Below are 26,823 nucleotides of genomic sequence, written 5' to 3'. Positions count from 1 at the left end.
GGAATTGGTTCCCCCTCCCTACATCAAAAACCAACTTTGTGTCTAAAAAAAAAAAAAAAAAAGAAGTTCTTGGCTGTCGGGCCAGGATCAAAGTGTAGTATCTATTCTGACTCTTCCCTCTTGGGGAGGCAGGTAAAAAAAAGAAGATATATACAAACATGCGTACATGTAAACATGGAAATAAACGAAACATTCAAATGAAGGGTCACCAGGTGGTAAATGCTACCTAAAACATGAAGAGTTTAGTAAATGCAAAAATTAAGAAAAGGAAATTTTAGAACAAAAACATTTTTATACAAACGCCTCAGTTGTGTCTCGAAAGACAATAGATACCCATTGTAGGAGTAGCAGCGCGTGAAGTTGCGAGGCAAGGGTTGTGCAATCTTCAACCACACTTCTTAATCGGTACTGCTTGAGTTCAGTGGTAAGTACAAGTCCAGGACGACTGAAAACAATGCCGAGATAGGCGGAGAGCATATACAGCAAATGGAATTCTCAAACAGTAACCCATTGTAGCACTGACCAGGCTCAACGTTGCTTAACGTTGCTGATTAAATGTATGTTCCCAAAATTTGACGTCATTTCGCAGGCAATTTTCGTTGAAATGACCTCAAGTTTTCACAGCAAACGTTAAAGAACTGAAGCAGAGAATCACTGCCGCACTGGAGAATGTCACCAAAGATATGCTGCAGCGTGTTTGGCACGAGCTTGATTACCGACTTGACGTGCGCAGAGTCACGGGTGGTGGTCATACTGAACATTTGTGAAAATTATGAAATCGGTCATAAAAACTACAAATCTGTTTTTTTTTTCTTTGAAATGTTAACTAATAAAACTTATGATGTTCAACATAAAATTTGTATAGTTTGATTAAGATATACTGAGTAGTTTCCGAGATATTGGCATTTAAAATGACGTCAAATTTTTTTGGGGCCACCCTGTAGTTTAAATAATCGTATAAAGAAATCTAAAAAATTTTAAACTTAGTTTTGTCAGAGGAATATTTCAAAAGAATTAACTTTTTTTTTTTACTTTATTTCCACCCCCGTACTCACGTTTAAAATGACTAAAGATTTTCGGTTATGCTGAAAACGAATATCACATTTAAATTTGGGTAGACAAGTAGCTTTCTTGACATTAAGACCTTCATATTATCCAATGTAATTCATTATTTTTTTTACTTGTGGCCATGTTTTCCCAACCAAAAAATACTAATGTGCATGTGTGTTATAACCCTTCCCATGTTAAGAATGGCGAACACCACTAATTTTTATTAAGTAATACGTTGGAAAAAAAGTCTTAATATAAAAAAAAGAACCTACTTGTCTGCCCCAAATTTGAATATGATATTCGTTTTCAGCACACCCGAAAACCTATGAAAGTACTTCTGTGACCTCCTCGTCATCTTCTCAATACCCTTGTTCACATCCCTGCCGCTAGGTTTACTAACCTTGTCATCGATTTAATCAAAAATATAACTTGTTGTCTCTTGTTTATATTGCTATATTTTAATGTTTTCTTTTGGAGAGTTATCACCAGGGCTGTGACAACAGAATATTCTTTTCATTGTTTTGACTCTTAAGTACATATCCGTTAATATCATATATGATTTTGGATAGACGGATGTGGTTCTCGGTTGATTAAGTGTGTCTAACTGTGTCGGATATATACTCGAGAGTCAAAAGAACGAAAAGAATATTCTGTTATCACAGACCTAGTTACCATTTTTATCACTTATCAAGACCCAGAGACCACTCTAGAATATGACCCCCTCCTTGTCATCTTCCCAATACCCTTGACCACACCCCTGCCGCTAGGTTTACAAACTTTGTCATCGGCCTAATTAAAAATATAACTTCTCTCTTATTTGTATTACTTTTTTAAAATATTTTCTTTTCATTTAGGTAGAGAGTTATCGCTTATCAAGGCCCGGAGACCACTTTAGGATACACGTTAAGTGTTAGGTAGAGGGTAAAACCACATGATCAGTAATGGCGGAACTTGGGTAGGGCATACATTACTTGAAAGGATGGATCAGCAGAAACTTATTCCATTAGATTAAAAAATGACCATGCTATTGCCAGCCGAAAAGCAGATAATTGGTATTGTGTTCCACAGACGGATAATTCTAGGAAAGAAACTCTGCTCATGAATTTTTCGTTTTCAGCTAAAGAGTGAGGAAATTATTGACGGTTGTTTTAGTTTATACATCAAATAGAAATTCTATTTAACACAAAACAAACTATAAGCATTTAAGGTTTGAGTAACTTTTATCATCAACAAAAGACTAGATTGAATGTGTGTTAAAAAAGGTCCATTTTATGTGCCGTCAGCTTTTAAAATAGTACAAAGTAAGCCGTTAGAATAAACGGAGAAAAAGAAAAAGAATGTTCGTAAGTTGTACTTATTCCTTGTTTCGGTCATAAAGCGGAGTGTTTGATAGCTTAAACATCAGAAGCGGGCTGACTTCTCTCCTGACTACGCTTGCATGTTATGTTCTTGGTGTTTGTTTTTTCCTTTTCTCTTTCGTTTAAATGCTGCTCTTTTTAACCGGTTCCCACAGACACGTTGGTTGTTAAATTTATTTTTATCGGGACCCGCTCCCATTGACTAATTAATTTTATTATCTCTTTTTGACCGGATGGATGCGTCGAACCTATGCGCAGTGACGCGTTTACAGACTTTGTCTGCGAAAGCCGACAGGTAAACATCCGGTTGGGAGTTTATGAATCCCCACGAGTTAGACGAATATTTGTTGCGAACGTTTTACAGAGGGTAACCATAGACTGGCGCCCAGTAACGATAGGGCAGAGGCAGACTAGCAACGTCTCTTCTGTGAAAAAGAGGAAGAAGGGAGGCGAAAATGTCGTTGTTTACTATTTTTTACAATTTTTTTGTGTAGTAGTCGGACTATCTCATGACGTCACTTCCTCTGGTGACGTCACTTCCGGTATCGAGACCGGTGCCCGGCACTAGCAGTATCAGAATTTTTGTAGGAATTTTTGACACCCCTAACACGAAACTGCGAATACAATATAAAAATCTCGTAATTTCTCTGTTAAAAGTGGGTTATTTATTTTCTTTATGGATTATACTTCCAAAATAAACTATTACAGTTGTTTTAAAAGTAATAAAAATATTTTTTTTTTTTTTAAAACAGTAATGAATTTTCCGAACTCAATATTTTTCAATTTTTAAACTCAATATTTTTAAATTTTTAAATTTTAAAAATCTATCAAAATTTTTCTATTGATTCTATTTTTACGATATTTTCAGGGTCAATGTGAAATTTTATGTTCTTTCCAATAAACCGAATATAATATTTTAGACAAACGTTTTTTTTAAATTCACACCCCCCCATTTTCACGCCCCCCCATTTTCACGCCCCCCCCATTTTGAAATGTCTATTAAAAAGTAAATAATTAATTTATGTTTAATAGGTTTATATATCACAAATTGAAGAGAAAAGGTCAATAAATAATATATTCAAATTTAAAACAAAAAAAAAAAATCAGTTTTTTAGAAATTTACCTGTAAAGTCCGAAGTTTAAAACCTTATTTTATAAGAACACATTTTTTCTTTTTGTCTTTTTTTTTTTTTTTAATGAAACCTTGGTCCTTGCTCCTTTAATTGAAAAAAAAATTAGGGCTTGAATTACATTTTTCGAGGAGTTATAAGCTTAGAAAGATAGGGGGTCGAATAATTTACGCCTCTCATTTTGAAATGTCTATTAAAAAGTAAATAATTAATTTATGTTTAATAGGTTTATATATCACAAATTGAAGAGAAAAGGTCAATAAATAATATATTCAAATTTAAAACAAAAAAAAAAAATCAGTTTTTTAGAAATTTACCTGTAAAGTCCGAAGTTTAAAACCTTTTTAAAAAAAAAAAACACATTGTTTTGTTTTGTTTTTTTTTTCAAATAAAACCTTGGTCCTTACTCCTTTAATTGAAAAAAAAAATTAGGGCTTGAATTACATTTTTCGAGGAGTTATAAGCTTGGAAAGATGGGGTGGAATTATTCACTATTTTCACGAAATTTCTGACACTGCTAGCCCGGCACTGAGATTGATACGTGACGAAGCAGGTCGTGTGCAAACGCCCACAGTTGAGAAATGGTATTATCAATCTGTATTTTCCTGTAATATATATGAGTACATGTTCGTTTCTAAAAAATTGTATTCAAATTGATCATTCTGTTTTCTTTTTTTTTCGTTTAATTACTTATTTCGTTACATTTTTAAACACGTAACAAATTTTGGGGTGAGGGTTTAGGAGAGATGGACAAAAGTCATGTGTATTATTTGGATTCATCGGACTACTTTTTCCATCTTGAGTGTCATTTTCAAAACGTTTTCATCGATGTAACCTTTGATCTTCTTCAGGAGTATCTTGTCGAACTCAGGAATTTGGACGGAATTTCGAACGACTTCTTTTATTTACTTCACGGAGGTAGCATGCTCTTGTTCCGTCAGCCATGACTGAATAGAGGTCCTAAATAATTCACAATGGTATTTTTTCGGTCGCCCGCACTGAAAATTGGTTAGAGTATTTCGAAAAATCAATTGTAAAAAATGATATTCACCTGAAGGTTGAAGGTTCAATTCTCAGTGTGGCCGACCTAAAAATACAATTGCGAATTTCTTAGGACCTCTATCCAGTCAGGGCTGACGGAACAAGAGGATGCTACCTCCGCGAAGTAAATAAAGGGTACCGTTCAGAATTCCCTCCAGATTCCCGAGTTCGACAAGATACACTTAAAGAAGGTCGGAGATTACATCGACCGAAACATTGTGAAAATGACACTGAAGACGAGAACACTAGTCCAAAGAATCCAAATAATTCGAATAAATAATCTTCATCTAAAAAAATCCGAAACATCGTAACAATCAAGTGTTAATCTTACACGCAGAGAAAAAGAATGCAAATATATTTTTTAAACTTACACATTAAATTCTTCAAAGTCATATTTCTTCTTTCGAAATTGACTGCAAGATAAAAGAGAAAATTTGACAAAATTAATGTTTTAAAGCATAATTAATATAATAATACACATTAATAAACAAACAAAAACAACAAAAACAACCACAACCAAAAAAAAAACACCACCACCACCACCACCACCACCAACAACAACAACAACAACAACAACAACAACAACAACAACAACAAAACAACAACAATAACAACAACGCTAAAATTGAAACATTTACTAAGAAGTCTCTTTCTCTTTCTTTCTCAAACAAAGAAATTGTATATAAAAAAAACTACAAATATTTTATGCATAAAAAATAGTTTCGGGATTGACTTATGTTTAAACATTAGTTTTTACTTGAGGGTCACCGCTTATTAGATCCCCGAAGCCACTCAAAATAACATGAAATTTCAAGGAGTTTTTACTGCTGCTGCTGCTGCTACTACTACTACTACTACTACTACTACTACTACTACTACTACTACTACTACCACTAGTAATGGTAATTATAATAATGATAATCAACAATAATAATAATAATAATAATAATAATAATTATTATCATCATCATCTATATATTAATAACGTGTTTGTTATTTATTTTGTGTGTCACGCTTACATCCGAGTGACTTTCGTTTAATTTTTATGGATTTCCATTTCTTGTCCTGTATATAATATTTCGATTGCAGAAATTCCCCTTCTGGACCAAATTACTGTAGGTTTGCAATAATAGATGCCGCATACAAATTCGTTATGTCTAAACATTTATCCACCGTCTTATGTAACTTTAGAACGTTATTTTAGACACATTTATTCGTTTTAATAAAATCTTACATTGCATCCCAGGAGAAACATCACGATCGCCACATCTACAGACGAAGGAGTTCCTATTTTTCTCTCTGAATATCAACTCCTACCACCGCTACCAGTTGACACCATGCACAATTATTCATTTTTATACACTGTTGGTATTTTACAACGCTCAACTGCTTATTACATACACAGAGAAACATAATCTTTCCGTTTTTCTATACATAATTACTACATGCTCCCAGGATATCGTCCACCCATTCTGATTGGCTGCACTCTGAGATTTCTATTATTCTAGAATCCTATTCTTGCATATATTACCGAAATTGAAATATACTAAACGCACCTTCTATAACATTTGTACGATACCACTTATGTTGACAAATACTTTACTGAAACAAAATATTTGTTTATATATACATGTATATATACATGTATATATGCATATATATACACATATATATATACATATACATATATATGCATATATATACATATATATATACATATACATATATATGCATATATATACATATATATACATATATATATATAATATATACACATATATACATATATACACATATACACATATCTATGCATATATATATATACATATATTATGTATACATATATATTATATATACATATATATTATATATATATTATATATATATTATATATAAAAGAATAGTAAAAACGAAACGTATAATATAAGGAAAGCTAAAAGATGCAAGGGAGGTAATCCTAGATATAAAAAATGATACCATGAGAGTTACCCCCTTTAAACAGAAAGATCAAGTAATAATACGAATTCAAACACCAAGCAAAAAAGGAATATTAAAATAAACACGCATAAATGTAGAAATAAAATTATATAAACTTGTACGATAATTGGAAAAACAAATAGAAAAAGGAGGAAATGAAAACAAAAATAAATAATTGATAAATAAAAAATAAATAAAAAATAAAAATACGAAACTATGAGTTAAAATGGAAAATTATCTTCACATAACACCAAAAGATGGAGGAAGTGAGGAAGCATGGCTTTTGAAATCTTTTTACCCAAATACGATGTTCAGCATGTTAAATATATACCCTTTGTTGTAAAAATCTAATGGATAAACATCTGAAGAAGTTGGTGGGGTCAGGATATTCTTATGGACAAATAATTCGTAAAATTGCCTACCCACTAATTAAACAGCTGTAATGGAAAAAACCCAGGAAATAAACGAAGGTTATACAAAAGAAAACATGAGTTTTTGAATTTTCAACAAAATTTTACATTATATATATATATATATATATATATATATATATATATATATATATATATATATATATATATATATATTATATTGTATGTATATTATATACATATATATATGCATATATATACATATACATATACATATATATATATACATATATATGTATATATATGTGTGTGTGTGTTTGTGTTTACGTTTTTTCCTTTTTGATTTCCACCCATTCGTGCAACGGTTTCTTTGTTTTCGTGTGTCTCCCTGCGTGCGCGTCTCACACCAGATGCACGCCTTATTCGTACGTTCGTTTGTTCGTGTTCTTACCATCAATTATAAACGTTTAGAACAATTACTTTAGAATATAAATCTTATTATATATTTTCGTACTGTCTGTGTGTGTGAGTGTGTGACGCGGGTTATCTCAGCCTACAGGCAACCCACCTAGGCCAGTTGGGTATCGAAATGAAGCTTATGACCCAGCGGATGTTTTAGTGATATTTATATCCATGTTTGGTGTACAAAAATGCCAGCTAGGCAACCTTGGGTTCTTGTTGCTAAAAAATATTGTACATATTATTTTATAGCCATTACACCTTCGACCTACTCGCCCCAATGTCAACTTCGTGCTTGTGTGTGTGTGTCTGTGTGTGTGTGTGTTTACAATGTTACCCTATTCGGTCGAAAAACGTACACACATGATCGATTTACCTTTTATATTTCATCTAAGCTTTTTATCAGGTTTTTAACGTATGTTTTCGAAAAACAAAACAAAACAAAAAACACCGCGTTTCCAACATTAAGTACAAGACGTCGTTATGTTAATAATTTATTATTATGTATTATAACAAAACAATGTTTTTTTTTAACGCAGGAATCACCACTTATAAAGGTCTGGAGGCCACTCGAGGATAAGAGTTAATGGGTATACATTAGTTCATTTGATTATAGCGTAGTAAACATAAATAGTGGGAATTTTGTAAATTGGATTACTTAGGGGGACGGTTCATCAAGAACTTGTTTACATTGGACTTGAAGAAAACCAGATTGTAGTCAGCTGGAAAGTAGGCAATCGCAAGAGAGTTCCACAGGCGTGCAGTTCTAAGAAAGAAGCTTTGTTCATGGAATCTGCATTTAGGTTTAGGCAAAAATAAAGAGTGTGGAAAATTATTGATAGTGGTTTTGGCAAGATGGGTGTTTTTCGTGAAAGTTTGGCAAGGGGGGAACCATAGATTGAAGCTCAAACGAGCAATTACCATGAAAATAACGATAAAGCAGAGACAGACAATATATTAAAAAGAAGGAATTTTCAGATATTCTTTACTTCTTTTTTAAAGCCAATTGTGTGGGTCGCCCCTACCGCAAATGTAAACATCTAATATTTGTTTTTTTTTTCGGTGGGGGGGGGGCAACGTGCGAGTACTTAGTTTACGTTGAGTTCATTGTAGATGAGTCCCACTACTAAAACAGGTGGCCATTAAGTGGGTGCTCATGTTACGTAAAATTATTAGAGGAACGTGATCCCCCACTTTCTTAAAACTAAGATTTTCTCATATCTTAGACACTACGCATTGGCAGTAATTGTAAACGTTATTTTCGTTTTCAGCGCCACCGAAAACCTATGAAAGGGGTAATGTTAAATGATTTTTCTCGATGGTTAAACTGTTACATAAGAAGGACTGTCCTCTTCTCATGTAAGAAGACAGACTAGATAAGTGAAAATGATATTAGGAAAAGGCTAGAATCGAACCCTGTAGGCAAGTGTAAATGGATAATTAAACTCCTAGGAATGTAGTCGATTGTTAATTCTTTTAGAATTAACTGAAGATTAAATATGTCAGTTCAAAGAATGGACAATGTGAGTTTAGAGGTAATGATTAAAACTAGGTTAGATATTGAACAATTAAAATTGGGAATTCTTTGTTTGCCAAGAGTGTCTTTGGACAGACGTCTGTAAAATCCACGTGAAATTTAGTCATGTTGGTTAACAAAAACACCTCTGACGTCATTAACAAAGGAGATTCTCAATATATTGAGACGAGGGTTCGAAGTAAGATAATCAGAAAATCACACTCATAGCCAGAGAGAGAGAGAGAGAGAGAGAGAGAGAGAGAGAGAGAGAGAGAGAGAGAGAGAGAGAGAGAGAGAGAGAGGATCAGAATAGGAGCTGATGTCTTTAGAGGCGAAGGGTGGAAGAAAGACCATGTAGTCATACAAGTTTGAATTCCTAGCATCATCAATCGGCCGGCTGATGAATAATAAAACACACACACACACACACACACACACACACACACACACACACACACACACACACACACACACACACACACACACACACACAAACCCCAAACAAACAATACTGGTACCCCAACTATTCAACAAAACGCCCCGACAAAAAAACACCAAAAAACACCAAAACTCCCCAAATAACAAAAAAAAAAACGAAAACAAAAAAAAAAAAAAACAACCCCCACCAAAAAAAAAAATAAAAAAATAAAAACAAAACAAAATAAGCAAAAAATCCCCAAACAAACAATATGGGTAGCAATATTTATTTTTAGGATTAGAAACTATTTCCGATCCTTACCGCATGTTATATTACTTTTGCGTTTCTTTATTTTTTCTTCTCTGGCACTTTCTTACCAGTTCGTGTTCTTTTATATTATGCATCGATTAACGAGGCTTTAGTTTTAACGTAAATTACATTGGCTACAGAAAGTTTTGTTTTTAACCACTTTATATTTTATTTTTTTTATTTGTTTTTACTTTTTTTGTGTGTGGGGGTGGGGAGGTAAATTTTTACATTAGAATTATGCATTCCCTTAGTTGCTTTTTTTTTTTTTTTCATATTTTGGCCATAATTGTCCGCAATTGGCCAGGGACAACAGTTGCTACCAACAACTACCGTAGTTTAATTTTTTTTTACAGAAGTGGGGATCATGCTTCCACTGGGCAACGCCGGTTAACGGGTCCTGCTAGTAATAAATAATTTTACCAAGAATTCTTCATAAGTTTGGGTTTCGCTTATAGCTAAAGGAACTCAATATATATATATATATATATATATATATATATATATAATTTAAAGGAGATTAGAACAATAGTCTAAACAGCTGAGTGTATTTTAATGTAATAGTGAAATTACTAGTTTAATTAAAATACAGGAAAGAAAAATGCTCGTTGTAATTTAGATATATAATAAGCTCGATAGGTAAATATCCTAGAGCTAATTCAATATTAAGTAATGTGATTGATAATTTAAAATTTAAAAATCAATAATTTGATTTTTAAATTTTAAATTATTAATCACATTATATATATATATATATGTATGTATATATATTTATATATATATACATGTATATATGTATATATATATATGTATATATATGTGTGTGTATATATATATGCATATATATGTATATATATGTATATATGTATATATATATATATATATATATATATATATATATATATATATATATATAGTAAGTTATAAAATGCATATGGCCTGAGGAATCCTAGAGTGGATGACGCGGAATATTCAGTGTAGCTTAATCGCCATATACATTTTATAACTTACTAACTAGCTCTTCCTATGTATTGAGCACTTTTGAAGTAAATACTTAAAGTTTACGCATAAATCTATACTTTCGTATATTAATTTTATGGGAGAAAATTAAGTAGTTATATATATATATATATATATATATATATACTAACATTTCAGCCCGGCGTTGCCCGGGTGTTTGGATGTGTATGTTGAGCAAAAAAAAAAAAAAGTGGTAGTAGGAAGGCAGGCTCGAACCCGTACCACAAAGAAGGAAAAGAACGGGGTAAAACCTAACGTTTATGCTGTTACGACTACCGCCAAACCGGAAGCGACATTTTTTAAAACTAAGGCTAGACAATCTAAAGGAGAGGATAGCTTAAAAAAATATCGGCGAAAAACGTCACCCCCGCCTGTAGAAAAGTGCCTAGTTGAAGGTGAAGATATTAATGTTTTTAGCCAATTTTTCGATATTTGTCGTATGAAAGATCGAACTTTAAAACGATACTGATCTTGATAAAATCCGTTGCCTCTATTGAAAGTTTAAAGTTTAAGGCAGACATGCAAATAGACATACATACATACATTTATATATTGGTAACTAAATATTTTCCACCCAAACTGATGAAAAAGCTTGCCCTATCTCTGAATACCCTTTATGTAAAATTTAAAATATTTAGACCAGAAATTGTCTGAGTAATTTGGAAGAGACCGCAGAGGTCAATTTTTTATAAAATTTGACCCCTATTATGACCCCTTAAAATTTATTGTTTTGGGCTCAAATCAAGTTATTAAGTTAGATCCATGTCCAAGGAACCTATATCTAACATTTCAAGTGCGTAGACCCAAAATTGTCGGAGGAGTTTGGTAGAGTTCTCAAAGGTCAAATCGTTGAACTTTGACCCCTTAATCGCCAAATTTCTGGCCCAAAACCGATCACATCGGTTTTCCCAAATCTCAGTCAGCTTTATATGAAATTTCGAGTCTGTAGACTAAAAATTGACAGAGTTATTGCGTAGGGAAATGTACACAGACACACAGATACACAGACACACAGAGAAACTTTCACTTATATATATATATATATATATATATATATATATATATATATATATATATATATATATATATATATATACAGCCTTTGAGACTTTACACAACCGGTGAAAATTTCTTGGGGCGACTAAAAGTGGTAAATCACTCGGTGACAGTCGATAGAATTTCTTAAAATAAAGAAACGGGGAAAAACTCATTTATTTTATGACCCTCAAATATGCGGTGACTTAGAATCACCTATGTCTCATCATTTGTAAATTCTTTATAATATACTATCATTTCGGCCCGGCGTTGCCCGAGCGTTTGGATGTGTGTGTTGAGCAAAAAAAGAAAAAAAAGCGGTCAATTTTTTTAAATTTGACCCCTATTATGACCCCTTAAAATTTATTGTTTTGGGCTCAAATCAAGTTATTAAGTTAGATCCATGTCCAAGGAACCTATATCTAAAATTTCAAGTGTTTGGACCCAAAATTGTCGGAGGAGTTTGGTAGAGATCTCAAAGGTCAAATCGTTGAACTTTGACCCCTTACCAACCAAATTTCTGGCTGAAAACGGATTACAAAGATTTTCCTAAATCTCAATACCCTGTATATCAAATTTCGAGTCTGTAGACTAAAAATTGACATAGTTATTGCGTAAGGAAATGTACACAGACATACACACACACAGACAGACACTTTCACTTTTATAGATATACTAGCATGGGTATTTGGAGGTGTATGTTGAGAAAAAAAAAAAAAGCGTTCAATTTTTTAGAACTTTGACCCCTATTATGACCCCTTAAAATTTATTATTTTGGGCTCAAATTAAGTTATTAAGTTAGATCCATGTTCAAGGAACCTATATCTAAAATTTCAACTGTTTAGATACAAAATTGTCGGAGGAGTTTGGTAGAGTTCTGAAAGATCAAATCGTTGAACTTTGACCCCTTAATCACCAAATTTCTGGCCAAAAGCCGATCCCATCGATTTTCCCGAATCTCAGTACTCTGTATATAAAACTTCGAGTCTGTAGACTAAAAATTGACAGAATTATTGCGTATGGAAATGTACACAGACACACACACAGACAGACACACAAGCACACAGACATACACTTTCACTTTTATAGATATAGAGATAGATAGATAAAAATCTATAGAAAATATACTCTATGATATTATATACGAAATCTGCAAAAATTCAAATATCATATTTAAGCGTATTTAACGACTAGGCTACGCCGGGTGCCCCTGCTAACTTAGATAATACTTTTGCAGTTTTAACAAAATAGTTACAATAATACCAGGGCACCTCCATTTACCCTCAACATCTACAGAATGCCAATACCAATATATTACATATGAAAGTGTCCCCTGTGGAATTTCAACAGGTCCCGCTAGTAATAGTAATTATAATAATGTAATCAATAATAACATTGATAATATTAAATAATGAAAATATTAATAAAAATAATGATAATTATATAATAATGATAGTTGATAAATAATAATTATGAATAGTAATAATTAATAAATAACAATAAAAATAACAAGAATATGAAAAATAACAAAGATGATGCTAATAATATAAGATAATAAATAAAGAAAATAATGAAATATGAATAATGAAGTAGTAATTATAATAACAATAATAATAATAATAATAATAATAATAAAGTAATATAATTAATTAAATAATAGGAATAATAAAATGAAATAATGATATTATTATTATTATTATTATTATTATTATTATTATTATTATTAATAAAAATAATAAAATAATAACAAATAGATAATGCTAATAATATAAAATAATAAATAACGAAAATAATGAAAAATGATAATGAAAACGTCACGAATAAGTGATCGTCTGTGTGAGAACTCCGAGGGATTACCAATAATAATTGTAATAAGAAAACTGCAACAGAAAGAAAAAAAAAAACACACAAAAAATGTAAGAAATAACATATGAAACAAAAGGGAATTGAATCTGAAAGACATTTTATAAACTGTTTCCCCCTTCCCCCCCTAAAAAATAAAAAAACAAAGAAAAAAAACAAAAGAAAAAAATGAAAATAAAGAAAAAACAAAAAGAAAAACAAAAGGAAAGAAAAGTGCACCAGTCTCGGCTGATACCACACGAAATAGTCGTGAAAGGACCAAGGAGGATAGAAGAACCGAGGAGGGAGAGAGCACTAACCAGACCTCAACTGAATGAGTGTAAAAAGGGCTGGGACCTTGGAAAGGATTATTGCTATCCAAATTCCAGCGAGAAATCAATGGTAAGTAGCTGTTGCGATAAGAACGGTTATTTGCAAAGGATATTGAAATACGTGGAGACTTCTGGAAATCTAGGGAGACTTGTCACTCAGACTCCAGGGAACACCACCAGTTGTTGTCAGAGAGTAATCTCTGATGTGACTGCTGCTGCTACTACTACTACTACTACTACTACTGCTACTACTACTACTACTACTACTACTACTACTACTACTGCTACTACTACTACTACTGCCAATACTAGTAAACTGACCGTGGTCCATCTAGAGATGCATTGGAAGGCAAACGCGGTATCGCAGATTCCATGATTTCCATATCCGATTTCTGTTGAGGCAGATTGACTGGATTCATATGGATATTATCAAATCGTTTGCTGGAAAGAGAAGAAAAGGCCAATAAAAAAAGAAATAAAAGAATAAAAGAAATAGTTAAATCAAAATAAAATAAAACATTAGGGGAACTGTATTTAATATTTTGTAAAAAAAAGAAAAAGAAAAAAAAGTTAAAGGAAAATCGTTTTTATTTAATGGAATTCCAACCTAATCAAAGAAGACTTTGTAATATGTGTTATTTTTTTCATCATTTTAGTGGTGATGCTAAGTTCACAAGCGATTTCTCTAGAACAAAGTTTTCAAACGGAGGGACATATTATTGACTTTTTAGAGCTATGCATGCCAAAATAAAATTAAAAAAAAAAAAATGACCAGAAACTAGTTTTCAAGACCCCCTTTTATTATTTTTTCTGAACAAAAAGAAAAATCACAATATTTTCAAAAATTTCTATTTTAATCTTTTACTCAATTTGTTTACATTTTCCATAAAAACTCTGCGGGCCGGATTAAGGATCTTGGCGGACCAGATCTGGCTTGTGGGCCATAGTTTGAAGATCCCAGATCTGTTTTTTTTTTTACATTTTCACCCCAAACAAGGCACATTGCCACTTTAGTGTAGGGGGATACTATCAGGGGCAACATCTACTGGGGTACTATGTGGTAGATTTGGGCAGCAAGTTGTGTGTTCACGTTACACTTGAACTTCTGCACGTCAGTACAGTTGGGAAGCAGGGACCTGGAATGGAATTCCAAAGTCTAGCGGTTCTGGGGAAGAAATTACTGGAGTAGAAATATATTTTACATCTAGGGATCTCTACTGTGTGGGGATGGGATTTAGCTGCTTGTCGGGTTTGTCGAGGGTGTTTGCGTCGTGGGGGCACAAGTGCTTGCAGCTCGTCAGAGCATTCGCCATTAAAATACTTGTAGAACAGGCAGAGTAATGCAACATTTCGTCGATGGGTCAGAGGCTGATGCTTAAATCCCAGTTCGGGGCCTATCAGATTGGCGACTCTCTTTTGAACCTTGTCTAGGAGCGAGAGACTAGTAGCAGATGCACCAGCCCAAATATGACAGCAATACTCCATATATGGGCGAATGGTGGCCTTATAGAGGTACAGGATACTTTCGGGTGTAAGTAGTTTTCTAGCACGGTAGAGAGAGCCTACCTTCTTTTCAGCGGCCTTGGCAATGCCTTCAATGTAATCGTTCCAACTCGTTTCCTGTGAACGTTAGGCCAAGCAGTTTGAAAGATGTACTCTCAGATAAAGAGTCGTTGGCCATTGCTATTGGTGGTAGTGAAGATTTCTTGTAATTATTGAAGGAAACTAGTTTAGTCTTGGCAGCACTGAACGTGACCAACCATTTTTGTCCCCATTCCACTACTGATTGGAGGTCATCCTCTAGTGTTTCTGTCATTTCTTTATGTGTTCATTTGTTTTCCTGTCGTGCCTGTTATAGAGTGTAGTGTCATCAGCATATATACCCATCTCAATTTTGTCGGGGAGGTCATTTATGAATATTAGGATCAACAGAGGTCCAAGAATAGACCCTTGGGGCACTCCCGCATTTATATCATATTGTTTAGGTGTACGACCGTCGAGGACAACCTGGATTTTTCTCTTATCTAAGAAGGATTTAATTATGTTTAGTATTCTACCAGTGATACCGTATGATCTAATTTTCCCGAGGAGACCCTCATGCCATACCCTGTTAAAAGCCTTATATATATATCTAGAGCTACCGCTCTGTCCTCCCCGGCTTTGTCCAGTGAGTGGTATATACGTTCAGAGATTACAGTTAGGATGTCTGCTCTAGAACGGGCTTGTCTAAATCCATATTGTTGGTCAGTCAGATGTTTAGCATCTGTAAGGCGATGGACTAGAGCATGGTTAATTAAGGTCTCAAATATTTTGGCAAAAAGTGGGAGGAGACTAATGAGGCGATAATTTGACGGTTGCATTGAATGACAAATTTCGATAATGCATCCCGTGATTAACTTGTAAATTTAAATTTGAATAGAAGCAAACACATCTTTGAAAACATTATTTCGTAGATTAAAATGGAAACATCGAAAAGCCGAGCAATGTAATTTTTAAAAATGAAAAACGAAAATCATCATTTATGATTTCGGCGTTAGACTCGAAGGTCTTGTAAACCAATTGGCTTTGTTATATAACGAAGGTATTGGACGACGCCATTTAAATTTTTTTTTTCTTCTATAGATGTTTTTAAACGTTCAAAAAATAGAATTCCATAATCCGATAAACGTATGTGAACAGCCAATCAAATTTTTATTTGATTTTTTTGTACTGCTGTTATGAACACGTGATTTTCACTCGTGTGTGCCCGGCAGATGACGGAAATATCCGAAAATGGCCGGGCGAGCCTTATTACAAAAAAAACAAAAAGCAAAAAACAAAAAAAAAAAAAAAAAAAAAAAACGCAAATTGTTACTCCCCTTTCCCACGTAACCTCCGACCCTTTTCAGGTGTATCTTGTCGAACTCGAGAATATTTTTGTCGAACTCGGGAATTTTACTTCATTTTACTTCATTTAGGTAGCATGTTATTGGTCTGTCAGCCATGACTGGAAAGAGGCCTTAAGTAATTTGTAATTGAAATTTTCCGTCGCCCACGCTAAGAATTGATTAGAGTACTTGGAAAAATCAATTGTAAAAATGATATTCACCTGAAGGTTGAAGGTTCAATTCAGGCGACCGAAAAATAGCGGCGACGACCACTGAAATTCATGAAGTAAGACATTGAAAAAACATGTCTTAATATCTAGAAAACTACTTGGCGACCATTTTTTTTTATAACAAAGGAATCACCACTTATCAAGGCCCAGAGGCCACTCGAGGATAAGGGTTAACGAGTGTACATTGGTCAAAAGAACAATATAGTAATCGTTAGAAGTATACACTTGGTAAATTGGATTACTTAACGGGAACGACTCATCAAGAACTACTTTACATTGGACTTGAAGACAGCCATATTGAAAAGCAGGTAAACGGAAGAGAGTTCCACAGGTGTGCAGTTCTAAGAAAGAAGCTTTGTTCATGGAATTTAAGTTTCGGTTTAGGCGCAGATAAAGAGTGAGAGAAATTATTGATAGTGTTTACAGCCAAACGAGCGTTTCTCATGAATATTTGGCGAGGGGGGATCATAGATTGGAGCTCAGACGAGCACCTGCCATGAAAATAATGATAAAACAGACACAGGATCGCAACGTCTCTTTTGTGAGAAAGAGGCTGCAGGGAAGAGAAAAGGGCATCACCCACTAGGCTACGAAGTCTATTCTTAACTCTGTCAAGGCAGGATAAGCCTAGAAACTCCTGCCTAGATGTGACAGAAATACTCCATCCTTGGACGTACCTGGCTCTTATATAGGTAGAGAATTGCATCAGCAGGTAGACATCTACTGGATCAATAGAAGGATCCCATTATTTTTCCAGTGACATTGGCAACGGATTTGATGTACGTATTCCATTTTAGATCAGAAATAAAGGTCAAATCCAGAAACTTGTCAAAATAGGGAGGGTGAACCTGTAAATTCACCCTTGTCCGTTCGTCCGTTCGTCTGTCCACACTTTTCTCAATAACTATGCCTAGGAATTTTTTGAAATTTGCACAAACATTAAACATGATATGAGTAAAAATGTAACAGAACGGATTTTCAGGGAAAACTCCGGTTGCCCCGCTAGAGGTGCCTTTCGGGTTAAAATGGCTAAAATTGACACTTTTGTGCTTATTAAAAAAATGATGACTTGGATTTTTATAAAACTTTTTGAGCAGTTGCAACTATCTGATTTCTATATAATTTTGCTTGTCTATACTTTGTGATAACTCTTGGGTGTGCCCCAGGGGCTGTTTTAGGGCAGATAAAAACACTCCATTTTTTGGGGACTATTTTACGATATTTGTCCAAAATTTACTGCGTATGTCTATTTAGCAGTTTTGCATGGTGCTAAAATCAAATTTAAACAGGTTAAGGCCTTGGGGACTTTTGGAGTTATATGGTGTGTGTGTCGGGGTAAATGATGGACTTATTCATTTCTTTTTTTGCATGGTACAGAACTCAAACTTACATATGTTAAGGCCTAAAACTGCACAGCTAGTTCATTTTCACCAAGATTTGACGTCTCCTGGGCACTTTAGGGGGGAGGCTAAATGGAGGGGGGGCAATGCTAAACTTAGTCATTTTTTATGTCTTGTTCAATGTGCACTCACGGAGAACCATGCATGCTTCACTTGTTTTTTTTTTTTTTTTTTTAGCCCTATAAGCAAAAGTTATAGCCCATTGACTCAGAATGAATACTTCATGACAAATTGATGGTTGAATAAAAAATTTGTGACCGTTTTTGCATTAAATACTGATCCCTATTAATCTAACTATTCATAGAACAAATACCATAATACTTAATTTGCTGTACCCAATCATAACAAAATTTTATACTAAATTTTAGCCAAATTAGACCTGTAGTTTCGAGAGAATATATGAGTAAATGTGGTATTGTGGTGTCTAATCCCTATTAATCACTAACTGTGCATCGAACGGACACAAGAATAATTAATCCACTACATCTTATCATGACAAAGGGTTATACAACTTTTTTGACAACTCGGTCTAGTAGTTTCCGAGATAACAATAACATACACACACTAAACCATAATCCTTCTCCTTGATTATATTCTTAAAATCTTGACCCGTTTTTTGTAAATCTGCAAATGTCTTACAAACTGGAATGTTTATATTTAGTATGAAAAAGGTGGTCACCGATAAACCTCACAACCTCTACCAATTTTTCGCATTCCAGTTTGTCAAACATTTGCATACTTTAGAATTGGGTCAAGCCGTTAAGGATATAGAAAAGAGGTGGTGGTGGTGTTAGGGCTAGAGTTAAAATTAGGTGTATTAAATAGTTGCTTATGATTTGTTTTTTTTTGTTTTTTTCATTCTTATTTCTTTCGAAGTTGGACAACAAAAGAAAAATGCAACGCACCAGCGAGTAACGTATAAAAATTGTCTATTTAGCCCGATTTCTTGCAGAGGACGAATTCCAATCGGCGATGGGATCGGCACCTGTGTAATTTCCACGGTCAACTGAAGAATATAGTATTCTGTTAGACGTGAGATACTTTTCGTCAGTGATGCGTTTAAATGATAATCCATGATTATCGCGCCTATACATAAACTCTCTGCCTTCCTCTCACACATATAGCTGTTATCTACACTATCACTGGGTTTGTTTTACTATACACAGATTCGAAAAAGTGGTAAAAAACAAACAAATATATACATATCTGTAAACGTTTTTAGTGGTTTCACTCACTTTAAAACGTGTAATCGGTTAAAAAATCATACATATCGTTATTTTTGAAAAAAGGCAAATAGTGGCGAGCTCTTACTTGAACACTGTAAGTTTGAGAAAATGAGTTCAAACTAAAAAATTATACAGAATACTGTCAGAAACCCACCGAATGTATGTCCGCCTATGTCATGTTAGCATATATTGAGTTTCTAATTTTGTTTTTTAATTTGAACTCATTTTCCCGAACTTACTAGCAGAGCTCGCCGCCATTTATCTTTTTCAAATATCGATAAACACTGCCTGATTTTCGAACCGATTACACATGTTGAATTGAGTAAAGCTACTAAAAAAAACTTTTCCAGTTTGGCAGAACTATATAAACAAGATCACAGTGTAGTATCTGTTCTGACGATACATTTCATCTTGTCTATCCTCGGTCAGAGGAGGAGAAATCCTTCATGACTAATAAAATTTTAATTCTTGTTCCTATCGAGACTGTCCCTTTTGAGGAAGCTGAATTTTCCCCCACATTAAAAACCGACCTTGTGTCTAACTCTGCCCTCGTGGGAAGACAAGTAAATAAGTATGCAATCACGCTTCGATCTTGGCTTGGGGCACTGACCTCTCTAGAAAAGTTATGATACAGCGAAACGGTTAACGAATAGATAACTATATCTAGATTTTTTTTTTACTTGGGAGTAATCACTTATCAAGGCACGAAGGCCACTCGAGGATAAGGGTTAATGAATGTAAGATGGTAATGTAGTAATCGTTAATGGTGTAAATTGGGTAGAATTTATTATTAAAGGTGGCTTTGGTTTCACATCTATTATGTTGAAAGCAGTGAAAATAGTTGTCGTAGAGTGAGGTGGTAGATATTCAAAGGATGATATTTTCTGATAGAATCCGTTATAAACGTATAAAGTGTATGTATTGTTTTGTTTGTTTAGCCAGGATATGATATCAACGTATAAACTGAGTCATGTTGTATCGGAGAGTTATCACACGGGTATATATTACAGTTCATATATAGGAAGAATATATTCTTCATACCTTCTTTCTTCACGAGTTCTTCTATCTTCCTGCTGAGCTCCATGACGAACCATGAAATGACCAACACTATAACCAACTGAGACATCTGTTCTTCCTTCTTTTGTGAAACCACTGAACAACACTTTATATTTTTATAATATAAATTTATTTCAGTTGTCTCAAATGGTCTTCACAAGAATCAGCAGTTCGTCTACATGCTTATTCTCCCCAGCCCGCTTCCTTGCCGTCTGTTCACTCTTGTGACCAACTCCCGACTCTTCGGCTCACTAAAACTCCCGACCTCTTGACATCAGTTCCGTTACGTCAGCATTCAAAAAGCACACGTATCCCTTACGTGTGACCTTTCCGCCACGTACGCCTGTTCAAGGTTATTTGGTTTATATTTAACTTAGTTAATTTATGTAAACATCTTCCTAAAACCGATTGCTACACTTTATTCTATAAACAAAAAATAACTCCCAATATAAACTATTTTAAGAATATCATTGAATAGATAGATAGATCGATAGATCGATAATAACTAATTAGCTTTTAACAATGGTAATTATTCAACACAGTGATTTCTGTGAGCAATGGCAGTGGCACATTCTGGTGTGAAACACGTCTGCCTATTGGGCTTTTGCTGCAATTTCTTGGACGGTATGAAGCGGTCTATACCGACAATTAAGTCATATCAAATATTATAGATTGCATATTCTTTTTGAATATGTCGTGCAGAGATATATCTGGTATAAATGTTCTGAAGTTATCCCAATCAGCCATAAAATATCGATATACAGCACAATGAATAAATCAACATTCACAGGCAACATAAATTGGAACAAATACACTGAGGACATTGCCAAGGCTGCTGCAAAGAAGACTTTAAGACGACTATGTTGTAGTCAGCCGGAAAGCAAGCTAGTGGAACAGAGTACCACATGTGAACAGTTCTAAGAAAGAAGCTTTGTTCATGGAAAGTATTTGTAGTTTAGATTTACGCACAATGGGGAAAATTGTTGGTAGTGGCTGTAGTTAAACGAGTGTTTTTGTAAACGTTTGGCAAGGATGGATCATAGATCGAAGCTCCGACGAGCACTTTCCATAAAAATAACGATATATATATATATATATATATATATATATATATATATATATATATATATATATATATATATATATATATATGTGAGTACTTAGTTTATAACTTCGACTGTTGTCCGATAATTTTCGTCATATGAAAATAATGTCGCGTTTCACAATTTCTCAATTCGTTTAAAATAATCTTTTTGACTTTTTTTGAAAAATGCATGACACGGTTTACAGTAGAAGCATATATCGTACCATCGCCAAAATCGTTTATTTTATTTCATTCTTCATTGTCCGATGATTTTCGAAAATGAAGAGCACTCCAGACAAGGCCTGAAGCCACTTGATGTAAGGAGCTAATATATATATATATATATATATATATATATATATATATATATATATATATATATATATATATATATATTCAGAATGTGAGAGATTATATAATTATTTCTAGAGCCAAAAAAACGTCGCAGCTCACAAGAGCCGTGAACAATTATAATCTTATATATATATAAGATAAATAATTATATAATTTCTCATACTTTCTGAAAATTCTATTACTATTTGCTCGCTAGGTTAGCATGTTCAATGATATCGTCCTAGCGAGTATAAAATTCCCACTTGTGAGACATCAGCTTGGGTTATAGCTTGGTTGGTTGATTACATTCCTTGCTGGAGACGAAGTAGGTTCATTCCATAGTCGAATTTCGCCGCGGTTTGCTTGATTTGTGTTAGTTAATAGATTTTCTTATGTGCGGTGCGTTTGCTCATATGGCAGATTTTTCGCCTCGCATGCAAGAGGCTCGGGTTTCGAATCCCGAGTTCGAATATATCTAACTGATAAGGCCAAACGTCTTGGACTTCCGGTTTGTTGGCTTTATGGCTCTTGTGAGCTGCGACGTTGTTTGGCCGTCTGTCTGTCTGACGTAATGAACATTTAAATTAAAATGTTTAAAATTCAACGCTATTTCACACGGTTAATGGTAGCCGAATGGATACGGCCTCCGCTAATCGAGCCAGAGATGTCTCGTGTCGCGGGGTTCGAATCGTTCGACTGGTAGTAATCGTGACACCCTGCACTGAAGAATCCCGAAAGGATGAAACACTAGTGTCTGTAGGTATTTAATTATTATAGTAAAAAAATAAATAATATATATATATTGTTGTTGTTAGCGATACTTTTTGAATGAAGTCAATTATTTTTAGGAAACTGTATTTTTACCTAAATGCGAGTTGGAAATAATTTTCCCTTTAACCAATTTGGTACCCCCTAAATGAGGTGCGGCATATATATTATTTTTATTTTTTTTAAAGCATGATTATCCACTGACAAGTGTTTCATCGTTTACGACTCTGATGAGTTGTAGATGACGAAACATACATCTCTCTCTCTCTCTCTCTCTCTCTCTCTCTCTCTCTCTCTCTATATATATATATATATATATATATATATATAATTATATAAATATATATATAAATATATAATTATATATATATAATTATATAAGTATATAATTATATAAACATCTGATTATATATATATATGAAATTATATAAATACGACGTGTTTCCATTAATGACTAACCTTGCCAAATGGAAGAAGGGTGATTCAACCTGTCCTTTATGCGGAGAAAACCCCCAGACTATGGAACATGTTCTAAGTTCCTGCAGAGTGGCCCTTGCAAATGGCCAATACACGTGGCGGCACAACTTAAAAAATGTTTTTGATTGTATGGTTTCCAGTCGAGACACCTGTTTACCCCCCCCCCATCGCCGAAATCGCCAACGGAAGCTCTATAATTGCAAGTGGGATGATCACATAATAGAGTGCAAGGCAAATACCGACTCCCCCACTGTCATATGTAACGTTGCACACCTCATTTAACAGTGTCGTTACATTTTAACTGACCCAACACATTGTACACTCAGTCACAAGGAAACAGAATAAAAGAAAAAGAAATAAATTTAATTAGTTGTTTCAGTTTTTAATAAAAAATACTTTTATATCTGATATTTTCAACAACGTATTTTTTTTTGTCTAGATATTTTAAAAGTTAATTTCTCCTTTTCCGGCTGCGTTTGACTTTTCGTCTCAGTTCTCACGCCACCCATGGGTGTTGAACACATCTCGAATCTGAATTTCCCGTACACCCGCGTCTCGAACACGTCTCGAATCTCACTTCCCCCAACACTCGCATCTCGAACACATCTCGAACTCCACTTCTCCAAAAACTCGCATCTCAAACACGTCTCAGTGTCTCGAACACCTCTTGAACCAAACTTCCCCGAGCACTCGCATCTCGAACACGTCTTGAACGCCACTTCCCCGAAGACTCGTGTCTCGAACACATCCCTTTATGCTCTCTCGTGTCTCGAATACGTGCTCCTCTGAAAACACGTGCTCTTTATATCTCTGCTATCGTATACCGGCTTGGTCGTTGGCATATGACTGCTACAACTAAGCAAGCGTCAACAAATCTGTTACACATGCACTCATACCTATAAATACATTTTCATTCATAACTTACATTCCAATGTGTTTGTTATTTTAACCAAAGAAATTTTCAAATTCATAAAGAGACATGCAAAGATTCACATGAATAATCACGCAGAGTATTGTATGAATTGTTAAGTTTTAAAGTGAGGTCAACACACAGATGATCAAGTCGGGCAATATTGTGTGATTTCACACAGAAAAGTACAGAAGATTTGACAATAGAAATAGAGAGAGTTGTTACAAAAAAAAAAAACAAAAACAAAAAACACTTACTCCAGTCCGTCCAATCAGTCAGTCTTTAACAGACAGCGGGCGGGCGGGCGTATAGCAGGCATATGCAAATACCGAGCCGAGTGCGACATGACGTCACGACAAGGAAAAAAAAGGCCATAAAAACTAGAGAGAGGATCTAGATAACACGATGAATTTCGAAAGGATAGACGTCAAAGAGAATGAGATTGAAGATGATGACGTTTAATCCGGGAAAGTACCTGGTAATAAATGTCGTTACAATAATAATAAAAAAAAAAGAAATAGAGTTATTACTTAGCACTAATATATGCACACATATATACATATATACACACGTATATACATACGTATACATATATATATATATATATATATATATATATATATATATATATATATATATATATATTGATTCTGAACTACCAGTAAAACTAAAATCTGGAGGTCATTGCCACAAGTGTGTTTTTATGTTTGGGAAAATATATGCACATTTAACATGTGTTTTTACAGTTTTTAGTATGGAATCGGGAAAAATATTGGAATTGTCCCATCACTAATATATATATATATATATATATATATATATATATATATATATATATATATATATATATATATATATATACAGTTTTTAGTATGGAATCGGGAAAAATATTGGAATTGTCCCATCACTAATATATATATATATATATATATATATATATATATATATATATATATATATATATATATATATATTGGTGCCTTTTTTTTTGCAAATGAGAAAAAAATTGAAGATCGACATGTGACAAGAAAGAAGGGGAGGTAAAAAAAGTTTTCTGCTTATTGCAGTTGAATCGAAAATTGATTGAGAAAATAGAAAGAATAAGTCAGAATGGATGGAGTCTAGAAGGGAAAAGGCACGAGTTTCAATCAGAAACTTTACAAATGGAAGTAAATCTTATTGTTAATCATTCTGGATTTTATTGTCATCGTTGTGGAGAATCACGTTGACACACCAGTTCCTGCTTGATCATCGAAAAAAGTTAAGCAATGTTGAGCCTGGTCAGTTTGGGAATTCCAGGTGCAGTATGTGCTCTCAGCTTATCTTGGCATTGTTTCCAGTTGTCCTAGACTTCTCGTTGCCACTGAACTCAGGAGAGGTGCGGTTGGTGATTGTGCAACTCTTGCCTCACACTTTCACATGCAGCTACCCTTACAAGGGTTATCCATTGTCTTTCAAGACTGAACAGAGACATCACAATTGTGAAGAATATTTCTCTACAAGATTTTGACTCGTCTAGCAAATGCATAAAAAATACTGATTACACCATGTCACGGGAGCAATAATAGTTTTGCTGACAAGAATTGTCATTTACCTCCTTCCCACCACGAAAAAGATGTGACAGAAATCAGGGAAGGTGGCGATTAAAAAGCCAGCACACAAGAGGACTGCATTCTGGCCTACAAAAAATGCCTGAGCAGACCTGTCAACATTCTTCTGTATAAGCACTTCAGGTGATTAGGAATAAAATGATCCCTTTTCAAAGAGAGACGGCAAAGCCTGGGAAGATGAACTTCCTTAAATTGTATGGTCACCTACTCAAAAATTATCAAAAATCTGGGAACACCAACTCAAAAATTATCCTGACTAGCAACATCACCTCAAAAATTATCCAGACTCTGGTAACATACGTATACATACATACATACATACATACATACATACATACATACATACATACATACATATATACACATACACACACATCTATATATACATATATACATACGTATACATATATACATACATATACACACACACACATATATATATATATCTATATATACATATATACATATACATATATATACACATATACATATGATGATTGCAACGTCTTGTCATACGAGTGCCATTCCCTCAGTCACTAAAAGTCTATGTGCCCGAAGATGACTTTTCAGCCTTGCCAGCTACTTGCACACCCTCAAGCAGACATGATACTGAAAACGTTCATGGGTTTGGATGAAACTAACAGCAGCGGAACCTGTATCATTGTCGGCTTTCATGTGATTAACAAAACCTGCCTTAGACAACAGAGCCCGATCACACACCTCACAGATCCCAAGATCTCCATGTTTGGGCGGCAAGGTTTGACATTTCCTACATGCTCTCTTGAGCTTTGCTCGGTCTGTTTTAGCTACTTTAAAGTGTTCTGCGACCCGGTATATCACTATCTCCATTGTTTGCGATCATACACTAGGGGCTCCCGACTTTCAACAGGAATGTGAAAGCTCACCAGACTCTCCTTGATGCTATCACGAAAACGCTTTTTGGGCTTGTGTTGGGGTCTTTTTCCAAGAAAGAGCTCACCATAGAACAACTGTTTTTGGAGTCGATA

The 26,823-nt window shown here is 34.1% G+C and overlaps 1 protein-coding gene across 2 annotated transcripts in view; it reads right to left on the bottom strand.

The window, feature by feature from the left end:
* Positions 1–26,823, bottom strand: part of LOC145267091 (uncharacterized) — a 148,813-nt gene that overhangs the window by 4,798 nt on the left and 117,192 nt on the right. The window contains exons 6-7 of one of the 2 annotated variants that reach the window (XM_080123084.1): positions 14,177–14,296; positions 4,951–4,992 (exon numbers count right to left, since the gene is read on the bottom strand). In XM_080123084.1, coding sequence (XP_079979210.1) covers positions 4,951–4,992; positions 14,177–14,296 — 162 coding nt within the window. The remainder of the gene's footprint in view (positions 1–4,950; positions 4,993–14,176; positions 14,297–26,823) is intronic. The other variant, XM_080123085.1, reaches the window with a different exon arrangement.

The sequence above is a fragment of the Euprymna scolopes genome, chromosome 42 (genome assembly GCF_053919585.1).
Source record: "Euprymna scolopes isolate OS-2025 chromosome 42, ASM5391958v1, whole genome shotgun sequence".
Classification (NCBI taxonomy): Eukaryota; Metazoa; Mollusca; class Cephalopoda; order Sepiida; family Sepiolidae; genus Euprymna; species Euprymna scolopes.
The sequence above is the reverse complement of the archived record's forward strand: the minus strand, read 5'-3'. Positions and strand labels throughout refer to the sequence as shown.